A 12,693-nucleotide genomic window follows, 5' to 3' on the forward strand; every position below is an offset into this window, starting at 1 on the left:
GACACAACATAGGATATCACTGAAGAGGTGATACTAATAATAATGTTAAAATATTTGCATGGTACTTTATGGTTATAGGGCATTTTGCATGCATTTTCTCATTTATCCACCTCAGTTGGATTTGATTGCCATAGATTTGACTCTATGGTGCTGGTCCTCCTCACCTTATATAGCACAGGTCTAGCCATATCAACAACTCCCTTCTCAAGAAGCTTCAGTGGCTCCCCATTATCATTTGCACAAAACACAAACTTCAGCTTGACATTGAAAACCCTTTAGGCTTTCTTGAGTTTCCCATCCACCTTTCAAGATTAATTTCATGCTATTCTTCTTTATAAGTGCATTCTTTATTCAAAACCAATCTAATCTAATCTCTCTTCTCCAAATTTACCATTCCGATTTCCACCTCTGGAATGCATTCTCACCCTCATCTCTTCCTCTAAATATTCCTTCTTGTTTTCCACGAAGTTTCCTTCAAGATTTCTATGAGCTTAATTATCATCTCTGTACATATGACTCTCTGATTTATATATCCAGTCCTAGTTTTTCTCACATAAACCAATCCTTTATAAATTTTTTGGGGACATTTGAAACTGGATGTCACATAGTATCTCAGATTCATCATGGCCACAGCAGAATTCATTATCTTTCCTTCAAAACTCTATTCTCTTCTGAATTCCCTATTTCTGTTGAGTGTACCACAATACTTCTAATCACCTAGGTTCACAATATTATCCTTGACTCCTTTCTCTAACTTACTTCATATATCTAACCCCCCACAACATTTTACAAAAGAGAAAACTGAGGCACAAAGAATTAAAATAATTTGTCCTAAGTATCACACAAGTAATAAGAGGCAGAGTCAGAAATCAAACTCAGGCCCTTTGAGTCCAAATCCACGACTTCATTGGATTCTTTCATCCTACAAGCATTTATTTAGCACCTATCATGTACAGAATAGTGTGTTTGGAAGACACAAAGAGAAAACAAAACAATCCTTCAGCCTAGGAAGTTACAGTCTTGTATGGGTGATTAGACATATACTCTGATGCATTCAAATAAATGTAAATGAGATTTTTTTTTTAAGTGCATGAGAAAAGTTCTCTGTGGTCAGATTAGAGAGGGATCATGGGATTGCTTTTAGTCAGGATAATCAAGAAGGTGTTTCAAGGAGGAGGCATGTAATGTAGCCTTGGACGATGGGTAAGATGTCTACAGACAGAGACTAGGGTGTACTTGGGGAGCATGGCGCAGGAGAGGATACTCCAAGCACAGAGAATAGTATGAACAAAGGCACACAGGGCTTGGAGCATGGGATATATTCAGAAAACTATGAGGTCAGTTTGGCTGGGGCATACAGTACATGGGGGTGGGAGAGTTGCGGTGAAGTATGAGATAAAGGTGGGAATAAGGGTGATGAGGGTGGAAAAGTAAGGTGGCACCATATTGTGGAGGCTCCTCTATGCCACACTAAAGTCCTTGGGCTTTCTTCTACAGGCAATAGGGAGGCACTGAGGTGTGTTGAGCAGAAGAGAAATAGGATTCAAGCACTGCATCAGTAATAGTGACAATACCTACTGTGTACATAGGGCTTTAAGGTTTGGAAAGTGTTCAGCCTTTGTCTGTCCAGCCTTGAGGAAAGTGCCTGACACATAGTAAACACTTAAATGCTTGTTGGCTGATGTGTTATCTCATGTGATCCCCACAACAACCCTCTGAGGTAGGTGCTGTTATGCCAATTTTACACATGAGGAAACAGGCTGAGAGAGCTTAAGTGACTTGCTCAGGATTATCCAGCTAGTAAATGCTTAAGGAAGGATTTTAACCCTATTCTTCCTGTCTCCAAGTCCAGTGCTCTGTCTGCTCTGACAGGGCTGTGAGGGGAAGATTAGAGAGCTGAAACAATGACTCAATTGGGGGCAAAGGTGGCAAGATACTTTCCTGTTTTCATGAATGAAGCTTTTTCCCTCCTTGACCCAGTCCTTGAGTTCATCAGTGTAGGAAGGGATGGATGAAGAACTTTTACTTCTGATTGAAGATCAGCATCTTTGCAATTTGTGGACTCTGAGAATTGCCTGAGGGACACTGAGACTTTAAGTAACTTGCCCAGGGACACACAGCCCATAGAGAGTAGAGGAGGAAATTGAATCGGGTCTTCCAGGTTCCAAGGTCTGCTCACCATCTATTATGCCAAGCTGCCACTTAAATGAGAAAAATAAGGCTGTGTGATATGTTGGGATCTCTCCCCCGCCCACACACAACATTTTTTGGCTCTCATGTCATGCTTACACTTCAGACTGGGATTTGGTTTTTATTAAGGGTGGGAGTTGGGTCCCCAGAGTGGCTAATTCTGTCTTCTGTTTCTGTAGTTATCATTTTAATCTGCAGCATGGCTGATGCCTGGGCTATTCTTCTGGCCACAGAGATGCTGGGACTACCCCCTGGGAAATTTGTCTTCTTCATTTTGCAGCAGTCAGAGGTCAGTGAATAAACAGTGATTGTTTGTGAGTCCTGTGGAGGATAAGCGATATTGCCCTCTGACTTTTGCTTTAAGACCAAGGTACACTGAAATGCCTCTTAAGTATGTAATTCTCTTAGGGTAAAGGCTATTTTCAGCTAGCAAACTGAAGGAAAACAAGAAGTGGTATGAATAACCTGAGGTGGTAGATAACCCAGGGCCCTTTAGAATTCTACATGACAGAAAAGTAATTTTTGTCTTTCCCCAAATCCTTATGATGTAAAACCACAAAAGTTATAACCTTTAAGATTGTGTCAGTGAAGCAGTCTATTCATATTCCAATAGTACATTTTCAAATATTGCATATATACCTTCTTATCTCCATACCAGTTCACTCATATAGGAAACATTATATTGTTTTCATTAAACTATTGCTTTTCATTGAAATTATCCAGAAAAATACATTTGCCATACATTATATGATTTTTCCAGAAGCCTTACTTTACTACTAGACACATAGCTTGGTCTTAATGGTGTAAATAACAACAGAAATTCCCTGAATTGGTTGCATGTATTCAGGTTAGTATTAATCAAAGTTATGTAAAATATAAAAACTGATTCTATCCCACTGGAAATATGCGGTACAGATTCAAATAATGCAGACACTTCAGGGAACTCATATTTAGACCAATTGAGATCAAGCTCTATAGCATATTGTGGCAGAAAGGACTCTGGATTTGGAGTCAGAAGACCTAGGTTCCAATTCTGTATAAACGCAGTATAAATTTGGAGAAGTAGCTTCACCACTCTGAGTCTGTTTTTTCAACTATAACATGGAGATAATAGGATTTGTATTAGGATCCCACTTCTAGGCAAATACCCCCAAGGAAGTCAGTGACTGAATGAGGGGTTCCATATACACCAAAAAAATTCATAGCAATATTTTTTTTGGTAGTAGTAAAGAATTGGAAACAAAGTACATGCTCATCTTCTGAGAGAAAGGCTAACTAACTATATTACTGTCTATAAATGTAATGAAATATTACTGTGCTGTAAGAAATGGTAGATATGAATTCAGAGAAGCATAGCAAGACCCTTAGGAACTAATGCAAAGTGAAGTAAGAAAACCATAAAATAATAGACTACAAGTATGTAAATCAAAAGAACAAAAATGATGATAACAAAAATTGAAACCAAATGCAGCTTAATTGTAATGACTAAGCTTGGCCCTGAAGAAGAAAGGAGAAAATATACCTCCCATCTTTCTTTAAAGAAGTAGGACACTATGGATGTTGAATATCAAATATACTGCCAGACTTGATTGATATGTTTGTTGCTTTTGCTGAACTGCTCTTTTTTTCTTTCTTTTAAAAATCATTGCTACAAGGAATAAGTAGGGGAAGGGGAGCAATCATATTTGGAAATGGAGATGCTATTAAAAAACAAAAGGAAAAAATAATACTTGTACAATCTCAGGGGTTCTTAACCTCTTTTTTGTATGTATCATCTGTCTCTTTAGCAGAGTCTAGTGAAGCCTATAGACTCCTCAGATTCATGTTTTTAAATGCATTAATTAAAATATATAAGATTGCAAAAGAAACCAATTATACTGGATTACAATTATATATATGTATGTGTGTGTGTATAGCTATATCTATATATTAAGTTCATGGACTCCAAATTAAGAAGCCCCCTGTCTACACAGGTATTAGGGGGATCAAATAATATAATAGAGTATCCCCAAAATCTTACTGCCATTTTAAGCCCAGAGTGTTCTAATTAGGGGACATGCCAACATTATAATATACAATGTGAAAAAATTAGAATTGATAGGATATGGAACAAAATGTTTCTTTTTATATTTTAGGATTTTTGGAAAGAAGTGTTGACTCATCAGAAGAATGATCACATCCCCAAAGCCTTCGACTCTATGTTTCTCATAACTATCACTTCTTCTGATGAACATTCCAGAAACTCTGATTTCATGAAGGAGGTTTATGAAAAGCTGAAGGAGAAGCCCTTTTTGAGTTCCCTTTCATCAGTGGAACAGGTCTGATTCAAGGCTCTCTAATGAGGGTATCCATTTTAGGATTAATTCATAAACGCCTCTGGTGAACTCCTTGGCTGTCTTCATTTCAAGGATGACATGCTTTTGAATTTGATCTCTTCTTCATCCCTCCCCCCAACCCCATCCTCCCGGCATGGCATGGGAGTAGGGCAGGAGGGAGGACATAGGACTCTGGTACTCTCCAGCTTTGTCACCTTGGTCAAATTATTTCACTTTTCTGGGCCTTGATTCCCTCTCCTGTAAGATATAAAGATTGGACCAGATGATCTCTAAATCCCCTTCAATCCCAAATATTCTAGGATTTCTATCTCCATAAATGTTATGCAAAAATAATAGATGCCACAGAGCAGGGGTCATTGGGTAGATTCAAAGCCAAAGAGAGACATAATTAGTAGAGGTCAAGAATCAGGCAAGATAGGGTAGACTAAAGAACAGATGCTTTCCAACACAGCAAGGCCACATGTCAATAATCTGAGGCAGGAAGACAGAAAAGTTAACAGGTCAAATTGGCAATCAGAGTGATCTCAGGCTTACCTAATACTGATCTAGCCAGGGTTTCTTAACTGCTTCCTGTTGTGGCAGGAACTCTTCCTAGGATGTGGAAAACTCTGAGCCCTCAGGTGAGGGTAGGTGAATGACTATACTTGACCAGGAGAGAGAATGAGAACACACAGCTGGTGGTAGATCCTAACAACATCAATCTACAAATTATAATATGGTATAGTAAAAAGGAAGCCTCTGTTGTTGGATCGAGAGGTCAAGTCTAGATTCTTCTAGATTCTCTAGTCATATAACTGCAGGTATTTCACTTTACTTAGGATCATGGGTTCATAGACTGAGAGTTGGAAGGGACTATGGAAGTCATCAAGTCCAATTTCTTCGTTTTACAGAGGAAGAAACTGAGGACCAGGAAATATATTTTACTTGTCCACCATCACACAGATAGTGTCCAAAGCAGGATTCAAACCTAGGTCTTTCTGATTCCTAATCCAATGTTATTAATCCTATCTACTATATTGGTTAAAATCCTTCTCAAGGATTCAGTTTTATCTGTATGACCCTGGGCAAGTCACTTAACACTGTTTACATCAGTTTCCTCATCTGTAAAATGAGTTGGAGAAATGAAATGGTAAACTACTCTAGGATCTTTGCCAAGAAAACCCCAAATGGGGTCATGAAGAGTTACATGACTGAAATGACTGAAGAACAACAACAAAAAAGGGCATTGGGATTTTAACCTTGGGTCTGTGAACGTGGTCTTAAAAATTTTTTTTTGATAACTCTTATAACTTAACTAATTTGCATTATAATGTTGTATATTTTATTTTATATATTTAACAGTATTATTCTGAGAAGGGGTCCATAGTCTTTAGCATACTAACAAAGGAGTCCATGCCATAAAATGATTAAGATCCCCTTGATTAGATAACTTCTAAGATCTCTTCCAGCTGATTGATTTTTTGAATATTTCCATAAATATTTTTTGTACAGATATTATATTCTAGGCACTGGATGAGGTGGGAGTGTGGCTACCCAGAACTCTAACATATAGCCCTTCATTCAAGGAACTTATAATCGAGGGAAGCAAAACATAAATATTCCAAAAGAAAACCCTCAAACCCCAAAAGAAAACCCCCAACCCCCAAAAGTAACACAGGTGATAAGTAGCAGGTCAATTCAATAGCATAAATATCACAAGGTAGTACATGATTAAGAAGATGGAAAGTAGTTTATTGTAGAGTCAAATCAGTGGAATACAGAAAGTTACCCGAGTGAATGATCAGAGAAGAGTCACTTGGTCAAATGGATAGTTTTAAAAATTTCACTTCTGGGGCAGTTAGGTGGACAGTCCTGGAGTCAGGGGGACATGAGTTCAAATCTGTCCTCTCACACTTACTAGTTATATGATGCTGGGCAAGTCACTTGACCCCAATTGCCTCCAGACAAACAAACAAAAAATAATTTCTCTTTTCTTGCTTAAGGTGAGTGCTTATTCTGCGTACCTTCATGATGCAGTCCTACTCTATGCTTCAGCTGTAAAGGCAATGTTAAAGGAAGGAAAGGATTTCCGTGATGGAAGGCAGCTTCTGAGAACCATAAAAGGTGACAATCTGACTGAGTTCCATGGTAAGTGGTTGTGAGTGTACTATCCTTGACCTTCAACTGCTCTATTCCTTATTATGCTTGAATATTAAACATTTTGTTTCAGGTCAACCAAGGTCTGCTCCCATTATCAAGTTCATATAAATATTTTGGTTTTAAAAGCACCAACTAAAAACTTACTTTTCCCAACTAAAAAAAGTGGATCTGTCTCTTGTATGCCTATACCTGTTTGTCTATATACAAGTATATGTGTGTGTATATATGTATGTACTTGTACATCTAAATATTTATATATATATGTACACATATATGTATATATATACATATATGTGTGTGTGTGTGTATATATATATATATGTCATTAAGCATTATGTCATAATTAGGGGCCCAGTTTTGGAGTCTGAATTTGTTGGTCAGGTCCTGTCTCTGAGACATATTGGCTGTGGGACCACATTGCTGTTGTTGTTGAATCATGTCTGACAGTGTGTAGACCATACTGCCCATGGAATTTTATTGACAAAGATACTGGAGTGGTTTACCATTTCCTTCTCCAGTGGATTAAGGTAAAAAGAAATTAAGTGACCTGCCCAAGGTCACACAGCTAGTAAGTGTCTGAGACCAAATTTGAACTCAGGTCTTCTTGACTCCAGGCCCAGCACTTTATCCACTGAGCCATCTAGCTGCCTCATTACAGGGTGTGGGGAACATAGTAAGTCACTTATCTTCTAAGATCTCCTGAGACAACAAGTGACAGATGAGTTACCCCACAGCATTAATGGACAGATTTTCTACATGTTGGCTGTTTTCGTGGAGGAGGTGACTTTATTGTAAGGTACTTTCAGAAGCTAGAGTATTTCTATATGAATATACTGATGTATATCACTTATGTACACACACATGTGTGTATGTGTATACATATATAAGTCTATATGTGTATATACATATATGTGTGTGTATACATGTATGTGTGTGTGTATACGGGGGGGGGGGACCCTCAGTGAGGACTTCCTCATACCAATGCAAATCAACTTACTGTTAAATACACATAGACATGCATGTCTGTATGTCTCTATATATTTGTGTGTATGGGTGCAGGTCTGTATATTGTGTATATATATACATATATATATATTCAGATACACCACATACATAACGTGTGTGTGTGTGTATTTTGGACCTGATCTATGATTTCAGTGGTGTGGGAAGCATTTAGTAAGGACCACCTTATACCATGTAGGGAACTATATTTGTGTGTGTGTGTGTATGTTCCCAGTGTATTTTGGGACATTAGGAAAACCATATAAACTCCCTTAGCCCTGATTTCTCATCTATAAAATGAAGATAATAAAACTCATACTTGCTATCTCACAGGATTTTTGTGAGAAAAGCTATTTTTAAACCTTAAAGCACTATATAAATGTAAATTTAAAAATTATTATTACAGCTACATGCTCTTCCTAAATAAAGTTATACTCCAATGCCTTATTGTGATATACAGTTCAGTGCCTGATTTTATCACTGTTGTTCGAAGACAAGCTTAGCTGTTTGGGAGAGGCTCATCACCAGGTTAGTTCCAGGGTGATGAATTTTTTAACCACAATAACTCAGCAAAAATTTTGGAGCATACCAGTGTAAGGGGAGAAAGTTCTTTTGCTGATAAAAAAAAATAGATTCTTGATCTCTCTGTTTTTGTCTCTGTTTCTCTGTCTCTATCTCTGTCTCTCATACACACAATGTCTTCTGTCTGGAAAGACAAAGAGTGGGAGGGAGCATGATCAAATTCTTTACAGATTGTGAAAGGTTTAGATATCATCCTCTGGAAAATCTTCTACCCTTTTATATTCATGAGTTCTTTCCCCATTCCCAACCAACTGAACGTGACCTGTCCCTCCCCCAAATTCACATGCTTATATATAATCCTGAACCTAGTTTCCTATTCAATCCTACTCATTTTACTTTCCTTTTTTCTGAATTCTTTCTAGCTTTATTATGTTAATTGCAATAAATGGTGCTGGGGGCACAGTGCTATTATCAATAGGGCACAAGCCTTATTAACAGGGCTTGAATAATGATGATGATGAAAAGGAGGATGATGATAACCATTTGTACTTGTAACACTTTATTTTTTTACAAAGTAATTTATAGTTTCTGATATGCTTTTATGATCACATTTGATTCTATTTCTTAATGTGACAGGAATCTTTCAAACACTGCTCACAGCCAAACATTTCTGCTTTTTCTTTTTTTCAATTCAGTTCAACTTTGATGAAATATAGTATAGGGTCACAGATCTAAAGATCTATGAGGACTGTGGAGAACATCTAGTCCAAATCCCTTATGTTATAGATGAGGAAACTGGGGTCCTAAGAGGTCAAGTGACTTGTCCAAAGTCATAAAGGTAATGAATAAGTGGTGGAATAAGGATGGACCCAGATACTGTAAGGAATTAAAAACTGTGGGGTACAGAAAGGTGAGCAAGACAAGGCCTGTGAATGTCAATAAAATTTATAGCCTCATAGGGGTGATGACAAATTGCAACAATAATTATAATATATTGTAGAGGATGATGAGAGGAAAAGATAGATACAAAGGGTTGTGAAGGTTCTTATCTCCTTTTGTTTTTCTTTTCATTCAATTCAATTGTCAATCATTTTGGAAGGAAGGAGAGATCACATCTGGTTTAGGGTATCTAGAGGAGGTAGCATTTCAGAAAAGTGGAGATGAAGGGATAGAATTTTAGGTGATAGTGACAGTGTGAGCAAAGGCTTGATACCATAATCAAGAAAATTCAAAGCACATATATGGAATGGTGAGAATATTAGAAAACTAAGACTGGAATGGTTGGTTAGGGGATATGGTAAACTTTGAATGCCAGGATAAGAACTTTGGACTTTAATCATTAAGTAATGGGCAGCTACTGAGGAGTTCTGAGCAAGGGCTCAGATGTGATCAGAGCTATGTGCAGGGATGATAACTGTATCAGCAATAATGGACTGGAGGGGGCAGCTAGGTGGCGCAGTGCATAGAGCACTGGCCCTGGAATCAGGAGTACCTGAGTTCAAATCTGGCTTTAGACACTTAACACTTACTAGCTGTGTGACCCTGGGCAAGTCACTTAACCCCAATTGCCTCACCAAAAATAAATAATTAAATAAATAAATAAATAAAATAATGGACTGGAAATGGGGAAGTAGTACAGCTTTGTTTAATGATGTCATACCCTAAGTGACTTCCCCTAGCCTTCACACACGCACCCCCCCCCCCACACACACACAAGAGGAAGAACTGACCAATCAGTGGAAAAGATGGCAAGGGGTAGCTTGGACTTCCAGGCTCTCTGGTGGTCACAGAAGAAGAATGAAATGCAAGGGTGAGCTGGCTGCTTTGGTGTGGTAAAGAAATTCTAGAAAGTCAGGAGAGAAGCCCATCTAGTTTTCTCTGGAAACCTTAGAACATGATTCTTTCCTAGGTTTCTTAGAGATGTGAGTAAAAACTCTGGCTCTCATGAAAACAGTCAAGGTAACAACATATATCAGATGCCTTTATTTTAGCTCCACAGAAAATGCAAAACACCACAGAGGAAGAACACTAATCCATAAGCAGTACATAGAATTCTTCCCTTTCTGGTGAGCCTTAATTTTCATCCTAAGGATCTATGTGGGCCTCCAGACTTATAGTCCAAACCTCAAGGTTTGGACTTCCCTTTTTCTTTTTTAATTAAAGGGAAATAAGAGAAAAGGAGAGAAAATTGTACAAAAATATTTATAGAAACTCTTTGTGGTGGCTAAGAATTGGAAATCAAGCGAATGTCCATCACTTGAGGAATGACTGAAGAAGCTGCGGTATATGATTGTAGTGGAATGATATTGTGCTATAGGGAATGACAAGCAGGATGATCCCAGAAAAACCTGGAAAGACTCATATGAACTGATGTATTGTGAAGTGAGCAGAACTGGGAGGACATTGTGCACAGTGACAGCAGTATTGTTCTATGAGCAATTGTGAATGATAACTACTCTCAGAAATATAATGATCCAAGACAATCCCAAGGGACTAATGATGAAGCATACTATCCTCTCCCATAGAAAGAACTGATAAAAAGAGCACTTGCGGATTGTATATATACAACCTATATCAGATTGGCTGCTGTCTTGTGGAGGGGGGGAGGAAAGGGAGGGAGAGAGAAAAATTTGGAACTCTAAATCTTATGAAAATGAATGTTGAAAACTATCCTTACATGTAACTGAAAAAAATAAAATAAATATTTGGTGCAAAAAACCCTCCAACAAACAACAACAACAACAAAACAAAACAAAACAAAATAATTAACGTTAAATAAACTTGAGGCTGCTGGAAAGGAAGCCAGATGAGTCTCACTTTCTCCTCCAAGACCCTAGGCAGGCCTCCTGCCTGATCATATCACCTGAAAAGTTTAAACTCTCCCAAGAAGGGAAATGAGCTTGGAGTGTTTAGAGAGGTAACCTCCTTCTTATCAAACTGGAGTGTCCAAATAAATAATGGCAGCAACAGAGGGTGAAAATCTAAGTTTTATTCCTCTGCATCATGATTCAGCTCTCTTATTACTTCACTAGCTCTAGGATCATTCTCATTCCTCAGGCCAGAAGTCTTGGCATTCTTCTGAAGCAAGGTCAGCTGATTGCCTCTCTATCAATCTCAAGTTTATATCTTGTCCAGGGGAGAAGTAACTCTTAGATTTATATCATAGTTGATTTTAAATTATTTGACACTTTACTTTAATAGAAGGCTGGGAGATATGTATGCATTCCTAGGATGAAGGTGAAATTGATTAGAATCTCAGGATTGGACTGACAATTTGGATCAATTAATAATCATGGCATGCAGTGAGTCACTTGTGGTTTTATGACTTTTCTGAAAAGTGACATAAACTGTTCTCTTTCTAGTTTTGTGATCTGGGTGTTTACCTAGGAGCCAGGGCCTTTACTTATATCTGTGGAGATGTAAGCACCAACTACATTCTGAAGTTTTCAGTGGAAATTCTCAGTGGGGGCAAATTAAGTCAAAGAGATATGATTAGAGAGCAATTGATTTCTGATATATAAACCCAGAGTCTGGTGTTTGGGGTTATGTAATGCATAGAGAGATGCAAGATGATGTGGAAGATTTTTCAGAAAGAATGGTGCCATCTTGGGCAAATCTGCTTCTTTCCATTGGTCTTACCTTAAGAAATTCTCTCTTTCTAGGAATCACAGGACAAATCAGGATAGATGAGTTTGGAGAGAGGCAAGTGGATTACTTGGTCCATATCCTAAAGAAAACTGGAGATTCTTCTACTTTCATACCTTTTCTTCATTACAACAGCCATAGGAAAATAATCAGGTATAAGACAGGTTATTTCTGAGAAGTATGTTCTCACTGAATGCAAACTCCAGGGTAGAAACAGTGGCGGTTACTTTTAGAAGGGATGCTTGAGGCTGGGTCATTTTCCAAACTGACTTAGGATCCTATTGCAACTCAACAGAATTACTCTATTCACATCAAATTGGTAATTGAACTTAAGCCTCTTATTACAGTTATATCACCTTATCATGGTTGTATATTCATTGGGATTTAATTATTTATTTTAAATAGTATATCTTTGGCCCTAAACAATACTATATTTTTGTTTTGTATCCAACTTTGGTGGAAGAAATGGCTTAGAATAGGGTGAAATAGCTCTGGCCTAAGAGTGAGGACATCTGGGTTCACATACCATTTTTTACACTAAGTCTATATGGGATGTTGCACAAGTTCCTTTCCTTCTCTAGGGCTCTGTGTCCTTCTCTATACAACTAGACAATTAAACTAGAGCAGTGGTGTCAAACTCAAATAGAAATGAGGGCCATTAATTCTTTTTTTTTTTTTTAGTGAGGCAATTGGGGTTAAGTGACTTGCCCAGGGTCACATAGCTAGTAAGTGTTAAGTGTCTGAGGCCGGATTTGAACTCAGGTACTCCTGACTCCAGGGCCGGTGCTCTATCCGCTGCGCCACCTAGCTGCCCCTCATTAATTCTTATATAAGGATCCCTGCCGGCTGCATATATTGA

The 12,693-nt window shown here is 38.0% G+C and overlaps 1 protein-coding gene across 1 annotated transcript in view; it reads left to right on the plus strand.

The window, feature by feature from the left end:
* Positions 1-12,693, plus strand: part of LOC122738351 (guanylate cyclase 2G-like) — a 93,450-nt gene that overhangs the window by 17,037 nt on the left and 63,720 nt on the right. The window contains exons 4-7 of the mRNA XM_043980402.1: positions 2,370-2,479; positions 4,326-4,508; positions 6,509-6,653; positions 11,852-11,987. Coding sequence (XP_043836337.1) covers positions 2,370-2,479; positions 4,326-4,508; positions 6,509-6,653; positions 11,852-11,987 — 574 coding nt within the window. The remainder of the gene's footprint in view (positions 1-2,369; positions 2,480-4,325; positions 4,509-6,508; positions 6,654-11,851; positions 11,988-12,693) is intronic.

This window comes from Dromiciops gliroides, chromosome 2 (genome assembly GCF_019393635.1).
Source record: "Dromiciops gliroides isolate mDroGli1 chromosome 2, mDroGli1.pri, whole genome shotgun sequence".
In the NCBI taxonomy this organism is placed as follows: Eukaryota; Metazoa; Chordata; class Mammalia; order Microbiotheria; family Microbiotheriidae; genus Dromiciops; species Dromiciops gliroides.